Genomic DNA, 18026 nt, shown 5'->3' on the forward strand with positions numbered 1-18026 from the left:
CCATAGACCATATTTCACATTTATTGAATGCCCACTAATCCTGCTTTCCTACAGCCCCCAGGCCCCTCAAAACTGTGCTTTCTCAAAAACCCTCCTCTGGATCTGAGCTCTCTTTTTCATACTTTAGCTTGTCTCTGAAAAATTATTCTTGGATTTGCTGGAGGACCAAACATGTTTGCTCTCTCAGGATTTTCAAGTCTAATTAATGATTATCTTTTCTTCTGGATCAAAATGGGGGAAAAAAAGAAAAAGAGAACCCTTTCCCCATGAAATTAGTCCATTTCCACACCCCCATCAGCCTCAAGCTCCAGTTCTCTGAGGGATTTGCATTGTCTGTGCTAGGCGTGTTTGATTATTCTCACTGTTCGTTCTGTGACCTGAACCTCTAAGAGCCTTTGGCCCTGACTCTAACGCCCTCTAAGCAGGATGTCTGTCCCAGGGGCCTGAACCTCATGCTGCTGGGGACCCTCCCACCAGCCATCGCTCCTTCCTGTCCTACATCCGTACACCTTCCTGGGAAGTAGGCCACTCCCATCTGGAGGGAATCTCCCTGCCCTCATTCAGAGGCAGTTTTCCAGAGCCTCCTGCACAAGGGAAGCACCTTTGCAAAGAAAAGGGTTGTGGGACTTCCCTGGTGGTCCCAGTGGCTGAGACTCCATGCTCCCAACACAGGGGGCCAGGGTTCGATCCCTAGTCAGGGAACTAGATCCCACATGCTGCAACTGAGGATTTTGGATGTCGCAGCTAAAGATCTCGCATGCCACATCCCATGTGCCACAACGGAGACCACAACTAAAACCCAGCTCAGCCAAATAAATAAATAAATATAAAAGGGTCAGCAAACCTAAAAAAGTTTGCATGGCAGAGTTTTTCAGGGTCTTTATGGAAGTGACTGCTGTGTATCAGTGAGTGGTTTATTCAGACTTACAGGGTCAAGAATTGTTTTCTCTACAAGTACCGGCCAGCTCTTAAAAAATATAACTTTCTTTCACCCTGATAGAGGTGTGCTTCAGGGAGGATCATAATACTAATAATTTACTCTTGTCATGAACCTTTCATCCTTGGAGCTCAATGCTTTTATTGATTGTTCCCAAACCCTTCTCCACTGGCTTTGCGGGTACTTGGCTCTCGTCCAGCCATTTCGACTGACAAGCTGGATAACCAGGAACAAGACAATCTGCATCAATCTGGGCCTCTGGGCAGCTTCCCTCATTCTGGTGTTGCCTGTCTGGGTCTACTCGAAGGTCATCAAATTTAAAGACGGCGCTGAGAGTTGTGCTTTTGATTTAACATCCCCTGACGATGTACTCTGGTAGGTTGTTAAAACTTAAGAAAAATAGAGTTGAATTAAGTTGTGAAGTGCTTCATCCTCCTTGTGAACACGTGAGCAGCCACACGGAGTGTCCTTGGGGAGCCTCTCCGGGCCAGTCTCTCCACTTAAGTTCTCTGCTTCCCACCATCAAGTCGATAGTTTGATTTTTTTAAGGATGGGGTAACCTTTAGAAAAAAATTTTGCACTTAATCATGTAACCTCAATGGGTGCAACTATATTTAAATATGTATTCTAAAGACCCATGCAAGCCAGTTTCAGCGGGGACACAGCAATCAAAGACAGGGGGACATCACAGAAGGGTCTGGAGTTCTGAGACTCAAATCTTAACAACATGCAGCTGGAGTTTGGTTGGGTCCCTGGGAAAGATCTATCCGAGTCCTAATTCTCAGCAGTTGTGGATATGATCTTACATAGAAATGGGGTCTTTGCAGATATGATCAATTTGAGATGACGTCTTACTGGATTAGGGTGGGCCCTAAATACAGTGACTGAGGCCTGGTAAGGAGAGGAAGATTTACAGAGACACATAGAGAGCATGCAGAAGCAGAGACTGGAGTGATGTGTCTGTAAGCCGGGAACACCAAGCATGACCATGCAACTCCAGGGAGGCTGGGAGATCACACGCTCAAAACCTCAAAAAGGAACAGCTCTGCCAACACCTTGATTTAAGACCTCCAGCTTCTAGAACTGAAAGACAAATTTCTGCCATGTGAAGCCATGCAGTGTGGGGTAATTTGTTACGGGCAGTTCTAGGAAACCAGGACAGCAACCTACACAGGCACTTCTTATGTTTTAATTTTTTATTGATTCGTGTATTTATTTTCGGCTGTGATGGGTCTTTGTTGCTGCACATGGGCTTTCTTTAGTTACAGAGTGGGGGCTACTCTCTAGGTGTGGGGCACAGGCTTCTCACTGCGGCGGCTTCTCCTTGAGGAGCATGGGCTCTAGACGCACCAGGGCTCAGTAGTTGAGGCTAGCAGGCTTAGTTGCTCCAAGGTATGTGGGGTTTCCCTGGACCAGGGATCGAACCCAGGTCAAAATTTTTCTAGTTGAAACTTTCAACAGAGCATTTGGAACCCCTAACTGAAATGTTTTGATCTCCTGCTAAGGGCCAGGTATTGTGCTGTGCTTTTTACATCCATTATGGCGAGTCAGTCTGGCAGATTCCTTTTTCCTATACCACCACTTGTCAAACAGACGGGGCATTTCTGCATCCCATAGACACAGCCCCAGAGGGATGGAGCCAGAGGCCTGACAAGGCCAAGAATCCAGCAGCAAGAAATCTCCAGAGGAGTGCAACAGTGAAATTAATACCATGATTGTTTATTTGCTATTTCTCACACCAGTGCTGGCTCTACTCACAGACAGAAACCATCAGCCCATCTCAAGGAGAAGTGATGTTTAATCATGGTGGGCTGACAGATTAACCTGGGCCCCACCTGTCTAAAGAGGGCAGGACCTGAAGCTCACCGTTTGACTACAAGGCTTCGGCCTGTGTCGAATAAACAAAGACTAGCTATTTTGCACCTACAGCTGGTTCTGTTCCCTAATGCTGGTTATGGTAAGGGACATTCTGAGGTTTCAGCCTCTATTATTTCTCTCAGAATTAAGTCCTCAAGACGAACAAAAGGCTGGGACTAGCGTGCTATGTTCAGAAGCCCTGTGGTCCCGGAGCTCTTTCTCTGCCACCCTGTCCACACCCACCCAATCCGGGTTGCCTTCTTCCAGGGCCTCCCTGGTAGCTCGGCTGGTAAAGAATCCGCCTACAATACAGGAGACCGCGTTCAGTTCCTGGGTCGGGAAGATCCCCTGGAGAAGGGATAGGCTATCCACTCCAGTATTCTTGGGACTTCCCCGGTGGTTCAGACGGTGAAGAATCTGCCTGTAATGTGGGAGACCTGGGTTTGATCCCGGGTCGGGAATATCCCCTGGAGGAGGGCATGGCAACCCCACTCCAGTATTCTCGCCTGGAGTATGGACAGAGGAGCCTGGAGGGCTACAGTCCATGGGGTCACAAAGAATCGGACACGACTGAGCGACCAAGCAGAGCATACAGCACAGGTCACCCGAGTTCCGCCAGGAAGGACACCCGGAGTCTCTGCAGAAACGGAGCTGGCGCACGCAAGAGCGCCCCCTGGTGGAGAATCGGGAAATAATAGCTGATTTGACAACAGGTCCTCCTGGGGCTTCCCTGCTGGCTCAGAAGATAAAGAATCTGCAGGAGACCTGGGTTCCATCCTTGGGCAGAGAAGATGCCCCTGGAGAAGGGAATGGCAGCCCACTCCAGTAATCTTGCCTGGAGAATCCCGTGGACAGAGGAGCCTGGCGGGCTACAGTGCCTGCTGCCACAAGAGTCAGAAAGACTGAGCAAGTAAGCATGGACACCCACCTCCTGGGTGCCCATTGAGAGGACATCTGGAGCCTTGGTTACCACTGGCTTCAAATCTCACCTCTGCCACTTACTATGTGAGTAACCGTAGGCAAGCCGCCTAATTTACTCGGCTTGTAACCTGTGCCTTAGTTTCCTCTTCTGCAACATGAAGATGCTACTGACATTGTATTCACCGGGATGCACAGATTCAGTGGGTTAAAATAAGTAAAGCGCCCAGAACAGCGCCTGCTACAGAACGAATGCCACCCGTGGCCTCTTGTTGCTAATAACACTAAATGTAATAACAATAATAAGACGCTCACTCGTTCTGTACTCAGTAGTGTTGGCTGCTGAGAAGGGCTGGCGAGGGAAGAGCCGTTGTCTGTGAATAATGAAAAGCATAACTTCACACCTCTGGATGTGAAAGGACCCAGAGGTCCTTAACTTTTGCTCCAAGCACTGTTATTCTGGTCCCTGAAAAATCAGAGAATCATAAACCGTGAAAGTCAGTTCTAGCATTGTGAATGTAACAGTCATGTCCTCTCTCTCATTTTATAGGTATACTCTGTATTTGATGATACCAAGTTTCTTTTTCTCTTTGCCCTTGATTTTGATGCACTATATTTTAATTTTATGCTATACTTGGGACATGTATCAACAGAATAAGGATGCAAGACGGTAAGTGTATGCCTTATTTGTTAAAAGAACAATTCAGAATTCTATGATATCTACAAAAGAAACTTAAGCAACAGTCACTTGAAACATGCCAAGCTCAGACATATGGGCATTAATGTCTATGTAAGGCATTTTCAGAAAACAAGTCATGTTCTGAAGCAGCTATTTGAGGATCTCTCAGTGATAAATATTGAAATTAATGAGGTAATGGTTTCATAAAAATGAATGTTTGTCATCAGCACTGTTATTTAAATGTTTTATTTGTACATTTTGCAGAATTGTGTACATATATAAAGATCCTAGATATTGTGTATAATTTATAGCCTTTTCATTTTTGTGACTTTTTAGTGTAGAGAAGCAGGATTTCATTAATATTTGAATACTTAGAATAAAGTCAATTAGGACTAAATAAAGCCAAAAACTTACCTAAAGACAATAAACTTAGGAACGATCTTTAAATATTTGCTGTTGTTTGTCATTTAGTAACCAACTTGTGTCTGTCTCTTTTGTGACCCTGTGGACTATAGCCCATCAGGATCCTTCTGTCCATGGAATTTTCCAGGCAAGAATACTGGAGTAGGTTGCCATTTCCTTCTCCAGGAGATCTTCCCAACCCAGGGATCAAACCCACGTGTCCTGCATTGGCAGGTGAATTCTTTACCGCTGAACCCCTGGGGAAGTCCGCCTTTAGATAAACTTATCTCTAAAGCTACATGAATAAATCTAAATTATTTTCCACTGAAATTGTATATATCAAGTTGTTCAAATGAGTCAGTAATTATAGGTTATAGATCATTATTAAAATTTGTCTTTAGAATATATCATTGTATTTCTTTTGAAAAGACAAGTTGCTGGGTTTCCCCATACATGATACATAACATGGTGAAGATTTTTTTAAAAAAAGAATATGTGAACTACTTTACCACCATTAGTCAAAATTTGTGGCAGAACCTGGTACCAGAGGTTTAGGTGGCCTATTGACCCATGACATTTTTATTGACTTCTTTAAATTCTTTGGATGTATTATATTATTTTAAAAGAAGTCTATTTACAATGAGACCAGGAAGCAGCCACAGTTACAGGAAAAGATAGTTTCTAAATGTATCATGGGGAGCTGAGTTGGTGAAAAGGTTGAAATGGAAGCATATGGAATATTATGACATGACAGCTGGAGAGGATACTCAAGCGCTTTTAAAACAGTTCTCCAAATCAGATCACTCTGCTCCTAACACTTTTCTCAGAAATGTTACGAGCATCTTATGAAACAAGGTTCATACTGTCCAGTTATCCTTCAAAGGCAATAAGTTAGAGGAATAATGGAGCCTACTCTGATGAGCTGCACAAGAATCACTATCTCAGAATGACTTTCAGCTACCATGCTTTTATTTTATAATATTCTCCAGGCTTATTCATCTGTTTCAGTCATGTCCCAGAGAAATCTCTATGAAATGTCTAAATATGACAGAAGAGGACAAAATCTGGAAATTTTAAGTATTTTTTAATTTTAGAATAAATCTAAATTTACAGAAAAGTTGCAAAAATCGGACAGAGAGTTTCCATATATTCCTCACCCAGTTTCCCCCTTAACACCTTACCATGATGCGCTTGTCAAAACAAAGAAAATGGCATTGGTATGTTACTACTAACTAAACTCTACCCTGTATTGAACTGCAGCAGTTTTACCATGAAAGTCCTCTTTCTGCTCCAAGACTCAATCCAGGAGATCACACTGCATTTAGCTGTCTCCTCTGGTCTTTCCTTGTTTTTCATAACCTTGATGATCTTAAGTAAGCACTTGAGTAGGTATCCTGCAGACTGTCCCCCAATCTGGGTTTGACTGATGGTATATCACGATTAGACTTTAGTTATGTATTTTAGGAGAAGTCTCCTCCTCACAACATGTCAGGGGGGTGTGTGATAACTACACGACAGCTCTGTTGATGTTAATCTTGATCACTGGTTAAGAAAGTATTTGCCAGGCTTTTCTGATACAAAATTAGTATTCATCTCTTTCTCTAGTCTATTATTTGAAAAATGAGTCGTTAAGTATAATCTACCCTCAAAGGGAAAAGAAGGAGGGTGAGAATTAACCTTGGACCCCTGGAAAGGGGAATATCTGTATATATTATTTGGAATTTTTCTGTAAAGAAGATTTGTCTCTTCTCCCACATATTATTCAATTATTTATATCAATGTAGATTCATACATCTTTATTTGATACTTTGGATTATAATTAAGTCCTTTGTTATTTATTTTGTTTCTCAAAATTCTCCAGCTTTGGAAAATCAGGGAAATTTTTAATGGGATGAAAAACGGTATTTTTACAGCACTCTGAATAAGTAGGAAGAAAAATGGGCTTTGCATTTCACTGCAGAGCTATTATGGACTGTCCAAAGAGTTCTGGGGAATCATTGCCCATGATTTCTATGGTTATGTTCTGTCTTTCCAAACTTGTCCCCTACAGCTACAATCCCAGTGATCCAAGGCAGAGAGGGATGAAGCTGACCACGATGGTGCTGGTGCTGGAGGCGATCTTTACCTGAGTGCCGCCCCCTATCACGTGATGCAACTGGTGAACTTACTGGTGGAGCGGCCCTCAGAGGCTTTCCATCTGAGATATCACCTCTCCATTTGTCCCAGCTATGCCAGCAGTAGCATCAACCCTTTTCTCTACATCCTGCTGAGTGGAAATTTCCAGAAACGCCTGTCTCAAGTGCAAAGGAGAGTGACTGAGAAGGAAACCAACAATGTGGAAAACATCTTGAAACAGAGCTTTGAGGAGAGTACATGGATCATAAAAGTCCAGACAGTACCATTTTTTTAGATTCTGTATATATACAAAATATATATATATTCTGTTAATATACAAAACTTGTTTTTCTCTTTGACTTACTTCACTCTGTATAACAGACTCCAGCTTCAAACACCTCACTAGGACTGACTCAAATGCATCCATTTTATGACTGAGTAAAAATTTGTGATCCAACCAGTCCATCCTAAAGGAGATCAGTCCTGGGTGTTCATTGGAAGGACTGATGCTGAAGCTGAAACTCCAATACTTTGGCCACCTCATGCAAAGAGTTGACTCATTGGAAAAGACCCTGATGCAGGGAGGGATTGGGGGCAGGAGGAGAAGGGGACGACAGAGGATGAGATGGCTGTATGGTATCACCGACTCCATGGGCATGAGTTTGAGTAAACTCTGGAGGTTGGTGATGGACAGGGAGGCCTGGCGTGCTGCGACTCATGGGGCCGCAAAGAGTCGGACACGACTGAGCGACTGAACTGAACTGAAGTGAATACTCCATTGTATCTGTGAACCACAAGTTCTTTATCCATTCCTCTGCTGCTGAACATCTAGTTTGCTTCTCTGTCCTAGCTATTGTCAATAGTGCTGCCATGAACATTGGCGTACATGTGTCTTTTTCATTTATGGTTTTCTTAGGGTATGTGCCCAGCAGTGAGATTGCTGGGTCATATGGTAGTTTTATTCCTAGTTTTTGAAGGTACTGTTGAACCTATTTGCGCAGCAGGCATAGACACACAGATGTAAAGAGCAGACTTTGGATACAGCGGGGAAGGAGAGGGTAGGACGAATTGAGAGGGTAGCACTGACATATGCATACTATTGTGTAAAATAGAGAGCTGGTGGAAACCCGCTGTGTGGGCACAGGGAGCTTAACCTGGTGCTCTGGGACAACCTAGGGGGTGGGATGGGCGTGCGGGTGGGGGGACAGGTTCAGGAGGGAAGGGATGTGTGTGTACTTGTGGCTGACTTGTGTTGTTGTATGGCAGAAGCCAACACAATACTGTAAAGCGATTATTCTCCAATTAAAATTTTTTTTAAAAAAATAGAAAAAATATATAGACAGGGTTGCCTATGTTATTGGTATTATTAGAAAGAGCAGGCTGCTTTAGCCTGCTTGTGGTCCATGATTCTTGTGTCCCCGCGACTCAGAAACAGTGCTGTAACCATGCAAATGCAGTGAGTTTAACATGCTCACCTTAGTGACACATAAAATATTTGTCTGTGTAGACATTAGGAAGTGTGATAGTCAAAGAGACCAGAGTTCCATGGCTGTGAATGTTATTTCCAGTATCTTATAAACTAGTCACTGCTGAATATGGCCATCCCTGATCATCAGGTGAAAACTCACCAAGGAAATTGACCTTGACTATGGCCTCACTGTAACAGTGCCCTTGAGGTTCCTAAGAGGGGACCACCTTACAATGAGATCTGAAATTTGGCCATTTTTAAAATCTATAAAAATGTCAATTTCATATGGTCTAAGCTAATGCCTCCAAGAATCAGCCCTACCTGTTAGCATGACCATATAGCATGACTATATGTGATGAACACATATAACAAGTAAGATTGCATCTGTGCTAAGTCACATCAATTGTATCCAATTCATTGCGACCCCATGAACTATAGCCTGCCAAGCTCCTCTGTCCATGCGATTCTCCAGGCAAGAATACTGGGGTAGGTTGCCGCCCCTTCCTCCAGGGGATCTTCCCGACCCAGGGATCAAACCCACATCTCTTGTATCTTCTGCACTGACAGGAAGGGCCTTCACCACTGGCGCCCACCTGGGAAACCCTACCGTGTGAGATTACATGTGACACACCTGGGAGGTTAGGCTCACCTCAGTTTACTAATGAGGCTCAGAAAGGCTAAGCGGCGGCTGTAACACCGCACATCAGGAGCGCGAGCCTGACGCCCAAGTCCACCTGCCTCTCCTCCCGGCACCGCTTGGCAACCGGTACCATCATCTCGGAGAGAGCCAATAACTGGGCTTTATTGTTGTTAGGCTTTTGCTTTCTCCTACACCCCTACAGGAAAAGAACTAAGCCTGAAAGAAATGAGCTCATATTCTTAAAGAAATGTTTATGCATATTATTTTGCATTTAGCTTTGTTCTCTTATCTACAAGCGATAGAAACCAGCATCTGCATTATATTTAGGCTTCCTTAGTGGCTCAGACAGTAAAGAACTTCCTGCAATGCAGGAGACCCCAGTTTAATTCCTAGGTCAGGAAAATCCCCTGGAGAAGGCAGCCCACTCCAGTATTCTTGCCTGAAAAATTCCATGGAGTGAGGAGCCGGGCAGGCTACAGTCCATGGGATTGCAAAGAGTCAGACACGACTGAGTGACTTTCACTTTCACTTTTTAGGATATTAAGTCCACTCAGGCATATCCTCTTTAGGTTAGAGTGTATATTTGGCCAAGACTGCAGAAAGTAATTAGCTTTTAATCTCATAGATGTTCATTATGTTTGTATTTTCCTTTTTTGATTTGTATAAAATATGCCCTTTGATATAGTAAGAAAAAATGCTTTTAAAGCCAACACTCTCAACAAAGGTAAATATTTTATTTTGTTTGGGGCTGAATCTGTAAGCCCACATCCTTTGTCTAAATACTTAAAACTGCTTGCTCCATGGCCATTTAAAACTGATGCTGATTTTTAATAATAATCAGCCCTTTATATAAAAGAGTCATGGAAACCAGATTTTTAATAACCTGATCTCCACTTTTATATCTCAGTTATCAAGACAAATGACTTTTAACCCAATGTACTTGGTTCTAGATCTTATGGAGACCATTCTGGAACAAGGTAATATCCAAATGCATATCTGGATGAAAGGTTGTATAAACAGTGCGAGAACTACAAACTGAGACAGGTCATATCTGAGATATTTCGGTTCTGTAACTGAGTTCTAGAGCCACGCACAGAGGCTGGGTGTTCTTTTATAGTTTCCATCAGAAGCTGCGCTGGGGCTACAATTCCTGGAAGCTTCATTCTCGAATCTCTAAGGTGCAGCAATCAGGGTTCAGTGAATAACCCTGACATCCGAAGACCCAACACAACGGGTCTTATAAATAAACAGGGCCTATCACAATAAACAGAAGTTATTATTTGATCATTGAAAAGCAATGGAAGAGTTTGCCTCCATTGTCTTTTTAATATGGAAAATATATGACTCTAAAAATGTAAATGGCTAAACCAACAGACAGTTTTCTAATAACATTTCCAACATGCCTCACATAAGTCCAGTATATAAAGTGGTCAGTGAATTGTTTTAATTTAAATTTATTAAGAGTTTTATTTTAAAAAGTTAGCACTTAATCAAAGTATAAAAGAAAAAGCATGACTATTAAATTTATTTTTCTGCCTTTATATAGCTTTTCTATGCGTAAACATATATACATGCAGATTGGCAGAGGTGGTCTGACAAAGATTTTTCTGTGTATTTTGTATTTGTGTTGATGATATGTATGCATGTTTACTTTCAAGAGAAATCAATGATCAGTTTCATTTATCTAATTAATATTTAGGTATTTGTCATTATGTAAACTCATAACTGTGTCCCTCCTCCATACTTATTCAATTTTAGGTGACTTATTTAAATTTTGATTAACACAAATCAGTGAATAAAAATTATTTGTATATTAATTTATTTCTAGCTTGTCACTTCTATTCTTAATATTTTCCTATGTAAAAATTTTCATATTTCCTTAACATAGTTTCTCCTGAACAAACAATTAAGAATTAGTGAAGATTTAATAATTATTCAAATATGTTATAAGTATGGCTAATTGTCTGAAGGCACTCATCACACCAGATTCTCAGAAATCTAGGCACTTGCATTACATTTGACATCCCAGGAATTACTGCTTTTAAAAGGTATGATGTCACAGTGATCATGGAACCTTGGACCTGAAAGATATTTTAGAGACTATCAAATGAACCTCAGTTAGATCAAATTATTTTTAACACAGTCCAATGTGTGCCCAGAGACCTGTACCTAATGTGAGCAGAGAGAAACCAGCCCTGAGATTTTCTTACAACTAGTAAGAAAAAATCCACACCAAATGGCCTTAACAAATTGCTGAGGCTTCAGTGAGTAAATTAAGACTGGATTGAATTATGTTTTAAAAGTTGTACATTTTTTAAAAAATATCCAAGTCTTCCTGATTGCTTTGGACTTCTTGTCAGGAAGGCAAAGATTAATTTTCCATTTACTTCAAAAGCTCAATGAAATGAGCCCAGAGCAAAATATAAAACAATAATATCTTCTTTTAATATCCCATTTTTTGTTGACACCTCTCTATGCCAAGAGTCTGGTTCCTTCTATCGGTAGCCTCCTCCCTCACCTAAGGTTAAGCCTATAACTATAACTCCTTTCTGACTTCACCCAAAAGGGATAGCCGCAAATTGTTTCATTTGCCCTTTCAGCTATTAGCTCAGACACAGCTATAGTCCATGCAAAACACTAGGCTAAATTGGTATTCTGATTTCTGGTGTTTGCAAATTTATCACTTAATATGCATTTACAGAGGGGCTTCCCTAGCAGGTCAGTGGTAAATAATCCTGCCAATTCAGGAGAGGCAGGTTCGATCCCTGGGTCAGGAAGATCCCTGAAGAAGGACATGGCAACCCACTCCATTATTCTTGCCTGGGAAATCTCACGTATAAAGGAAGCTGGTTGGCTACAGTCCATGGGGTTGCAATAGATCTAACAACTAAACAACATTTACAGAACAATTTACCCCCATGCTGGGCTCCAATGAAATGAAAAAATTTGTAATTGCCTAAGACATCATCCAATCTCAAGGACTGGATATCCAGTGTCTCCTGTTTCCTGCAGATCAACTCTACCTTCTTGGGTGAACCAGAAAACAATATACAGCAGTTTCCTAACTCTAAATTACAGTGGAAGGGCCTGCCTGGGGGCTCAGTGGTGAACAGTCCGCCTGCCAATACAGGAGACACTGGCTCTATTCCTAGTTGGGGACGATCCCACATGCGGTGGAGCAACGAAGCCGGTGTGCTACAACTATTGAGCCTGTGCTCCAGAGGCTGGGAACCGCAACTGCTGAACCCACACACCAAAACTACCAAAACCCATGTGCACCGCAACTAGAGAGCAGCCTCCGCTCGCTGCAGCCAGAGGAGAGCCCACACAGCGATGAAGTCCTAGCACAGCCAAGGGTAAATAAACACGTCAACACAATTAAAACAAAAGTCAATGGATTTGTAAAATGTGCCACTGATATGCCGTTGGGAAACTAAAATACAACAATAAATGTTCACATTACCAGGACACTGCACTCCATCAGAAACACCATCATGGGAAAAAGCACATCACAAAGGTGAGGGGAAAAAAACAAGACTGACAATCAACATCTGATGCATTTTCTTCTAAGATTACATGCGCTCATCTCTACTACTCAATGAAAGAATTCTCCACCAAGTGATTTCCTCACTGCTAATAAATACTCAATCCAAACACATAAATAAATCATATAAAAGGATCAAAATAGATTTAAACACCTCATAAAATGTTTTACTTTTTTCAGGCACAAGTTTGAGGGAAAAAATGTAAATAATTTTGAAATCAATTGTATTTCTATAGCAACAAAGCCACAAGCACTTGCTACCTTAACAACTGAAAATCTTAATACTACATCCTGAAAATAAAGCTTTGAGTTTCTTGAGGATGAAAAGTTATCCTGGGTTTCATCACACTATTATTAGGAATGCAATTCTGGGATACAGCTTTAAAGGTATTCTCTTCTATCAAAATCCTATTTAAAAGTATAAAGTCACCCCCTAATCAAAAGTAAAAAAATTTTATAAAACACTGCCTGATTTCTACTGAGAATACAGTTGTTTCTGTAGCATCTTAAATAAAGTGGGGTGCTTTCCTTAACTTACAAAACTGAATACATTTGCTACCTCCCTGAAAAACTTCAAAACAAATATCTATATTTTGCTAATAAATTTAATTATTACTGAGCACTTCATTTTTTCAGATATGTACTCAGAAGTGGGACTGATGGATCATGTGGCAGTTCTATTTTTTCTTTATAACAATTTTATTTTTATATTTCTTTTTTAAATTTTGTTTATTTTTTAACTGATGGAAAATTGTGTTGGTTTCTGCCATACAACGTGAATCAGCCATAATTACATATAAATATCCCTTCCCTCCCGAGCCTTCCTCCTCTCCTCATCCCACCCCTCTAGGTCATCACAGAGTTGACTCCTTGTGTAATTTAGCAACATCGCACTATCTATTTTACACATGATCGTGTATATATGCCAATGCTATTTTTCAATTCATTCCACCCTCACCTTCCCCCACAGTGTCCACAAGTCCATTCTCTACTACATTAATCAGTACCATTTTTCTAGATTCCATATATACGTATTAACACATAATACTTGTTTTTCTCTTTCTGACTTATTTCACTCTGTATTAAAAGACTCTAGGTTCATCCATCTCACTTTGAGGAATCACCATACCGCTGTTCATAATGGCTAGACCAATTTACATTCCCACCAACAGTGTATAAGGGTTCCCTTTTCTCCACATTCTTGACAAACATTCTTTTGTCTTTTTGGTGATAGCCATTTTAACAGGTATGAAGTGATATCTCATTATCATTTTGATTTGGCTTTCCCTGGTGACTAATGATGTTGAGCAATTTATCCTCTGTTAATTATTTGTATGTCTTCTTTAGAGAAATGTCTATTCAGGCCCATTGTTCATTTTTTAATCAAGTTGTTCTGAGTTATTTGAATTCCTTATGTATTTTGGACATTAACCCTCCCATAGACATATGATTTGAAAATATTCTCTCTCATTTAATAGGTTGTTTCTGCACTCTATTGATTGGTTTTTGTGTGTGGTTTTTTTTTTTTTTTTTAGTGGTTTTTTGTTTGTTTTCATTTCATTTTTCTTTGCTTTGCAGAAGCATTTTTATTTGATCAAACATCAATTGCCTGTGCTTTTGATGTCATACCCATGAAACCAATGCCAAGACCAATGTCAAGATAATTTTCCCATATGTTTTCTCTTCTAGTTTTACAGCTTCAGGTCTTAGATTTATATAATCTGTTTTGAGTTGATACTTGTATATGGTGTGAGATAAAAGCCCAGTTTCATTCTTCTGCATGAAGGTATCCAGCTTTCCCAATACTGTTTATTGAAGAGGTTCTCCTTTCCCCACTGTGTATTCTGGGCACCTTGTCAAAAATTAGTTGACAATAAATGCATAGATTTATTTCTGGATTCTCTACTCTGTTTCACTGGTACAAGTACCATATTGTTTTGAATATTATACCCTTTAATATATTTTGAAATCAGTAGTTATGATGCCACCAGCTTTGTTCTTATTTAAGAGTGCCTTAGCTATTTGGGCCTTCCCTGATGGCTCAGATGTTAAAGCTTATGTCTGCAATGCGGGAGACCTGGGTTCAGTTCCTGGGTCCAGAAGATCCCATAGAGAAGGAAATGGCAACCCACTCCAGTATTCTTGCCTGGAGAATCCCTGGACAGAGGAGCCTGGTGGGCTACAGTCCATGGGGTCACCAAGAGTCGGACACGACTAAGTGACTTCACTTCACTTAACTATTTGGGATCTTTGGTATTTGCATATGAATTTTAGTGTTGTTTTTTCCATTTCTGTAAAGAATGTCATTGGGATTTGGAATTGCACTGAATGTATAGATCACTTTGGGTGATATGGATATTTTAACATTACTGTTTCCAGTTCATGAACCCAGGATATGTTTCTATTGGAGTTTCATTTAATATTGAACTCATTTCATCAATGTTTTTGATTTACAGTATACAAGCCTTTCACCTCTTTGGTTAAGTTTATTCCTATTTTTTTCTTTCAGTTGGTATTGTAAATGGATTGTTTTCTTAACTCCTTTGGATAGTTTGTTGTTAGCGCACTGAAATTTCACTCATTTTTGCGTGTTGATTTTGTATTTTCCTGAGACTTTACTCAATTCATTTATTAGTTCTAACAGTTTTTTGTTGAGTCTAGAATTTTCTACATATATGATCATGTCATCTGCAGACAGAAAAAAATTTTACTTTTTCCTTTCCAATTTGGTGTCTTTTATTCCTTTTTCTTGCCTCAATAGACTTTTAGTACTAAGTTGAACACAAGTGGCCAGAGTGGGCATCCTTGCCTTGTACTGAATCTTAGAGGAAAAGTTTTCCAAAGTCGAGGCCTCAAGAAGCCTTGAAGCTTCCACATTTGCCCTCTTGGAATCCTGCACTAAGACACTGTGTAAGAAAGCCAGTCTAGCCTAGTGGAGGATGAGAGGCTACCCGGAGCAGAACTGAGGTACCCCAGCTGGTCGCTAACACCAACTGCCAGACACAACTGAACCATCTTGGATCTGACAGCCCAGCTGACTGTCCAGCATTTATAGTGAGTGACCCAGGAGAGGGCAACAGAGGAACCATCCAGCCAAGCCACAGGATAGTGAAAAATAACAAACTGTTTACATTTTAAACCAAGAGCTTTGGGGCAATTTGTTCTGAAGCAATAGGTAACCAAAACAGCATCCATGAAAGTAAAAATTAATAAAATGGTACTTGGTGATAAAAACAAGTGTGAGTCTCTGAAGTGTTAGAGTTATTATATCTTGAGTCCTTCCTTTCTTCCTTCATTCTATAAATATTTATTGAGCACCTAGCATATTCCAGGTAATATATTCTTTCAGACACAGATTGACAAAATATTTTCCTGCCTTTGCAATGTTTATGAGCCAGCTAGCATTAAAAATGCTAACACGCAAATACGTACTTAACTATAAAGTGAGATAGGTGCCTAGAGAAGAGAATCACAGAAACAGACCTTAGCTGTTTGGGGAAGTTTTTTTATCAGTGCTTAGACACAGAGCAGCTGTGAAATAATTTCTCTCCCCTTGATTTTATTCTAAAAGAAATGGTTATTGCATTGAACTCAAAGGTTTAAAGTACGAGGAAACTGTTGTTCCATCTCTTTTCTATTTAAAAGAGTAGATATAAATAAATTGTCTACAGATATGAAGAAAACAGATGGATTTGAAAATTCAAGCTCACACTGAATATAATTAACTTGGAAAGAGAAGACAAGGATGGCTGAGATCATAGGTGCCCAGGAGACAGGCAAAGGGCTAACTTATTTTTAACACCTAGTAGTTTCAGCAGTAAGGAAAATTCAAACTCCATTAAAGTCTCTGAAAAGGTGAAAGAGTAAATGAAAAGAGAAAAAAAATGTGACTACTGGGGAGTAATTAACATTTTGACCCAGTTGCCAGCCTGAGGAGGTGTTCCTTGCTGATTAGCAAAGTTGGGTTTCCTAGGTCATTGCAAATGAGGTCTTGTGAAGCACTCTGGGTGTTGTTTACTATTAGATTCTGAAAGAAGTATACCTGAAGAGACAAAGAGGCTTAATTAAGCAAAGCACCACTTCAGCAAGAATGGAGGACTGCTTAATGCACAGAGGGGCCTGATTTGCATACCCAAACAGAATGCCCTGGGATAACTGACCAGGCAGATAACAAAATGATCCTTGGCCTTGAAGGGCTTGATAATGGTCCTGTGCCAGGCCACAGGTGATTGAGACTTAAATGGAGCCTGGAGTATGAGGCCCCTCACCTTTGAACCCCAACAGCCATTACCCACTTATAATTCATTTGGTCAGTCCTATATATGTTGCTGTTGTTCAGTTGCTCAGGCATTTTCTGCTCTTTGCAACCCCATGGACTCAGCACTCTAGGCTTCCCTGTCCTTCACCATCTCCCAGAGCTTACGCAAAGTCATGTCCATTGAGTCAGTGGTGACATCCAACCATCTCATCCTCTGTCGTCCCCTTCTCCTCCCGCCTTCAATCTTTCCCAGCATCAGGGTCTTTTCCAACAAGTCAGCTCTTCACATCAGGTGGCCAAAGTACTGGAGCTTCAGCTTCAGCATCACTCCTTGCAATGAATATTCAGGATCCACTTCCTTTAGGATTGACTGGTTTGATCTCCTTGCTGTCCAAAGGACTCTCAAGAGTCTTCTCCAACATCACAGTTCGAAGGCACCAATTCTTTGGCGCTGACACTTTTTTATTGTTTAGCTCTCACATCCATACATGATGACTGGAAAAACAATAGCTTTGACTACATGGACCGTTGTCGGCAAAGTTAATGTCTCTGCTTTTTAATATGCTGTCTAGGTTTGTTATAGCTTTTCTTCCAAGGAGCAAGTGTCTTTCAATTTCATGGCTGCAGTCACCATCCACAGTGATTTTGGAACCCAAGAAAATAAAGTCTGTCACTGTTTCCATTGTTTCCCCATCTATTTGCCATGAAGTGATGGGACTGGATGCCATGATCTTCATTTTTTGAATGTTGAGTTTTAAGCCATCTTTTTCACTCTCCTCTTTCACCTTCATCAAGAGGCTCTTTAATTCCTCTTCTCTTTCTGCCATAAGGGGAAATGCCTACATATAGGGTAGACATTCACAAATCCAAGGTTTTTTTAACGTGAATAGATTCCTGCTACCTAGAATATCCTATTCTCTTCTGCCTCACAACCTCCCACTTTTTAGACCCAATTTAAGTGTTATTTCTTTATACGCTCACCCCAAAGGAAGCCAAATTAATCATCCCCTTGTTAGTACTTACTATTCTGTGGCTCCCTTTACTATAACATAACCAGCAATAACACTTACAATTTTGTCTTACTCACTATTTTGTAAAGTCTTCAGACACTGTGGGGATTCCCTGGTGGCTCAGCTGGCAAAAACATCCTCCTGCAATTCAGAAGACCTGGGTTTGATCCCTTGGGAAGATCCCCTGGAGAAGGGAAC

The 18026-nt window shown here is 40.9% G+C and overlaps 1 protein-coding gene across 1 annotated transcript in view; it reads left to right on the plus strand.

Moving 5' to 3' along the window:
- The window catches only part of MCHR2 (melanin concentrating hormone receptor 2), a 62752-nt gene that overhangs the window by 17232 nt on the left and 27494 nt on the right, over positions 1-18026 (plus strand). Inside the window, 4 exon segments of the mRNA XM_043890151.1 lie at positions 1117-1312; positions 4263-4382; positions 6844-6914; positions 6917-7188. Coding sequence (XP_043746086.1) covers positions 1117-1312; positions 4263-4382; positions 6844-6914; positions 6917-7188 — 659 coding nt within the window.

This window comes from Cervus elaphus, chromosome 28 (assembly GCF_910594005.1).
Source record: "Cervus elaphus chromosome 28, mCerEla1.1, whole genome shotgun sequence".
NCBI lineage: Eukaryota > Metazoa > Chordata > Mammalia > Artiodactyla > Cervidae > Cervus > Cervus elaphus.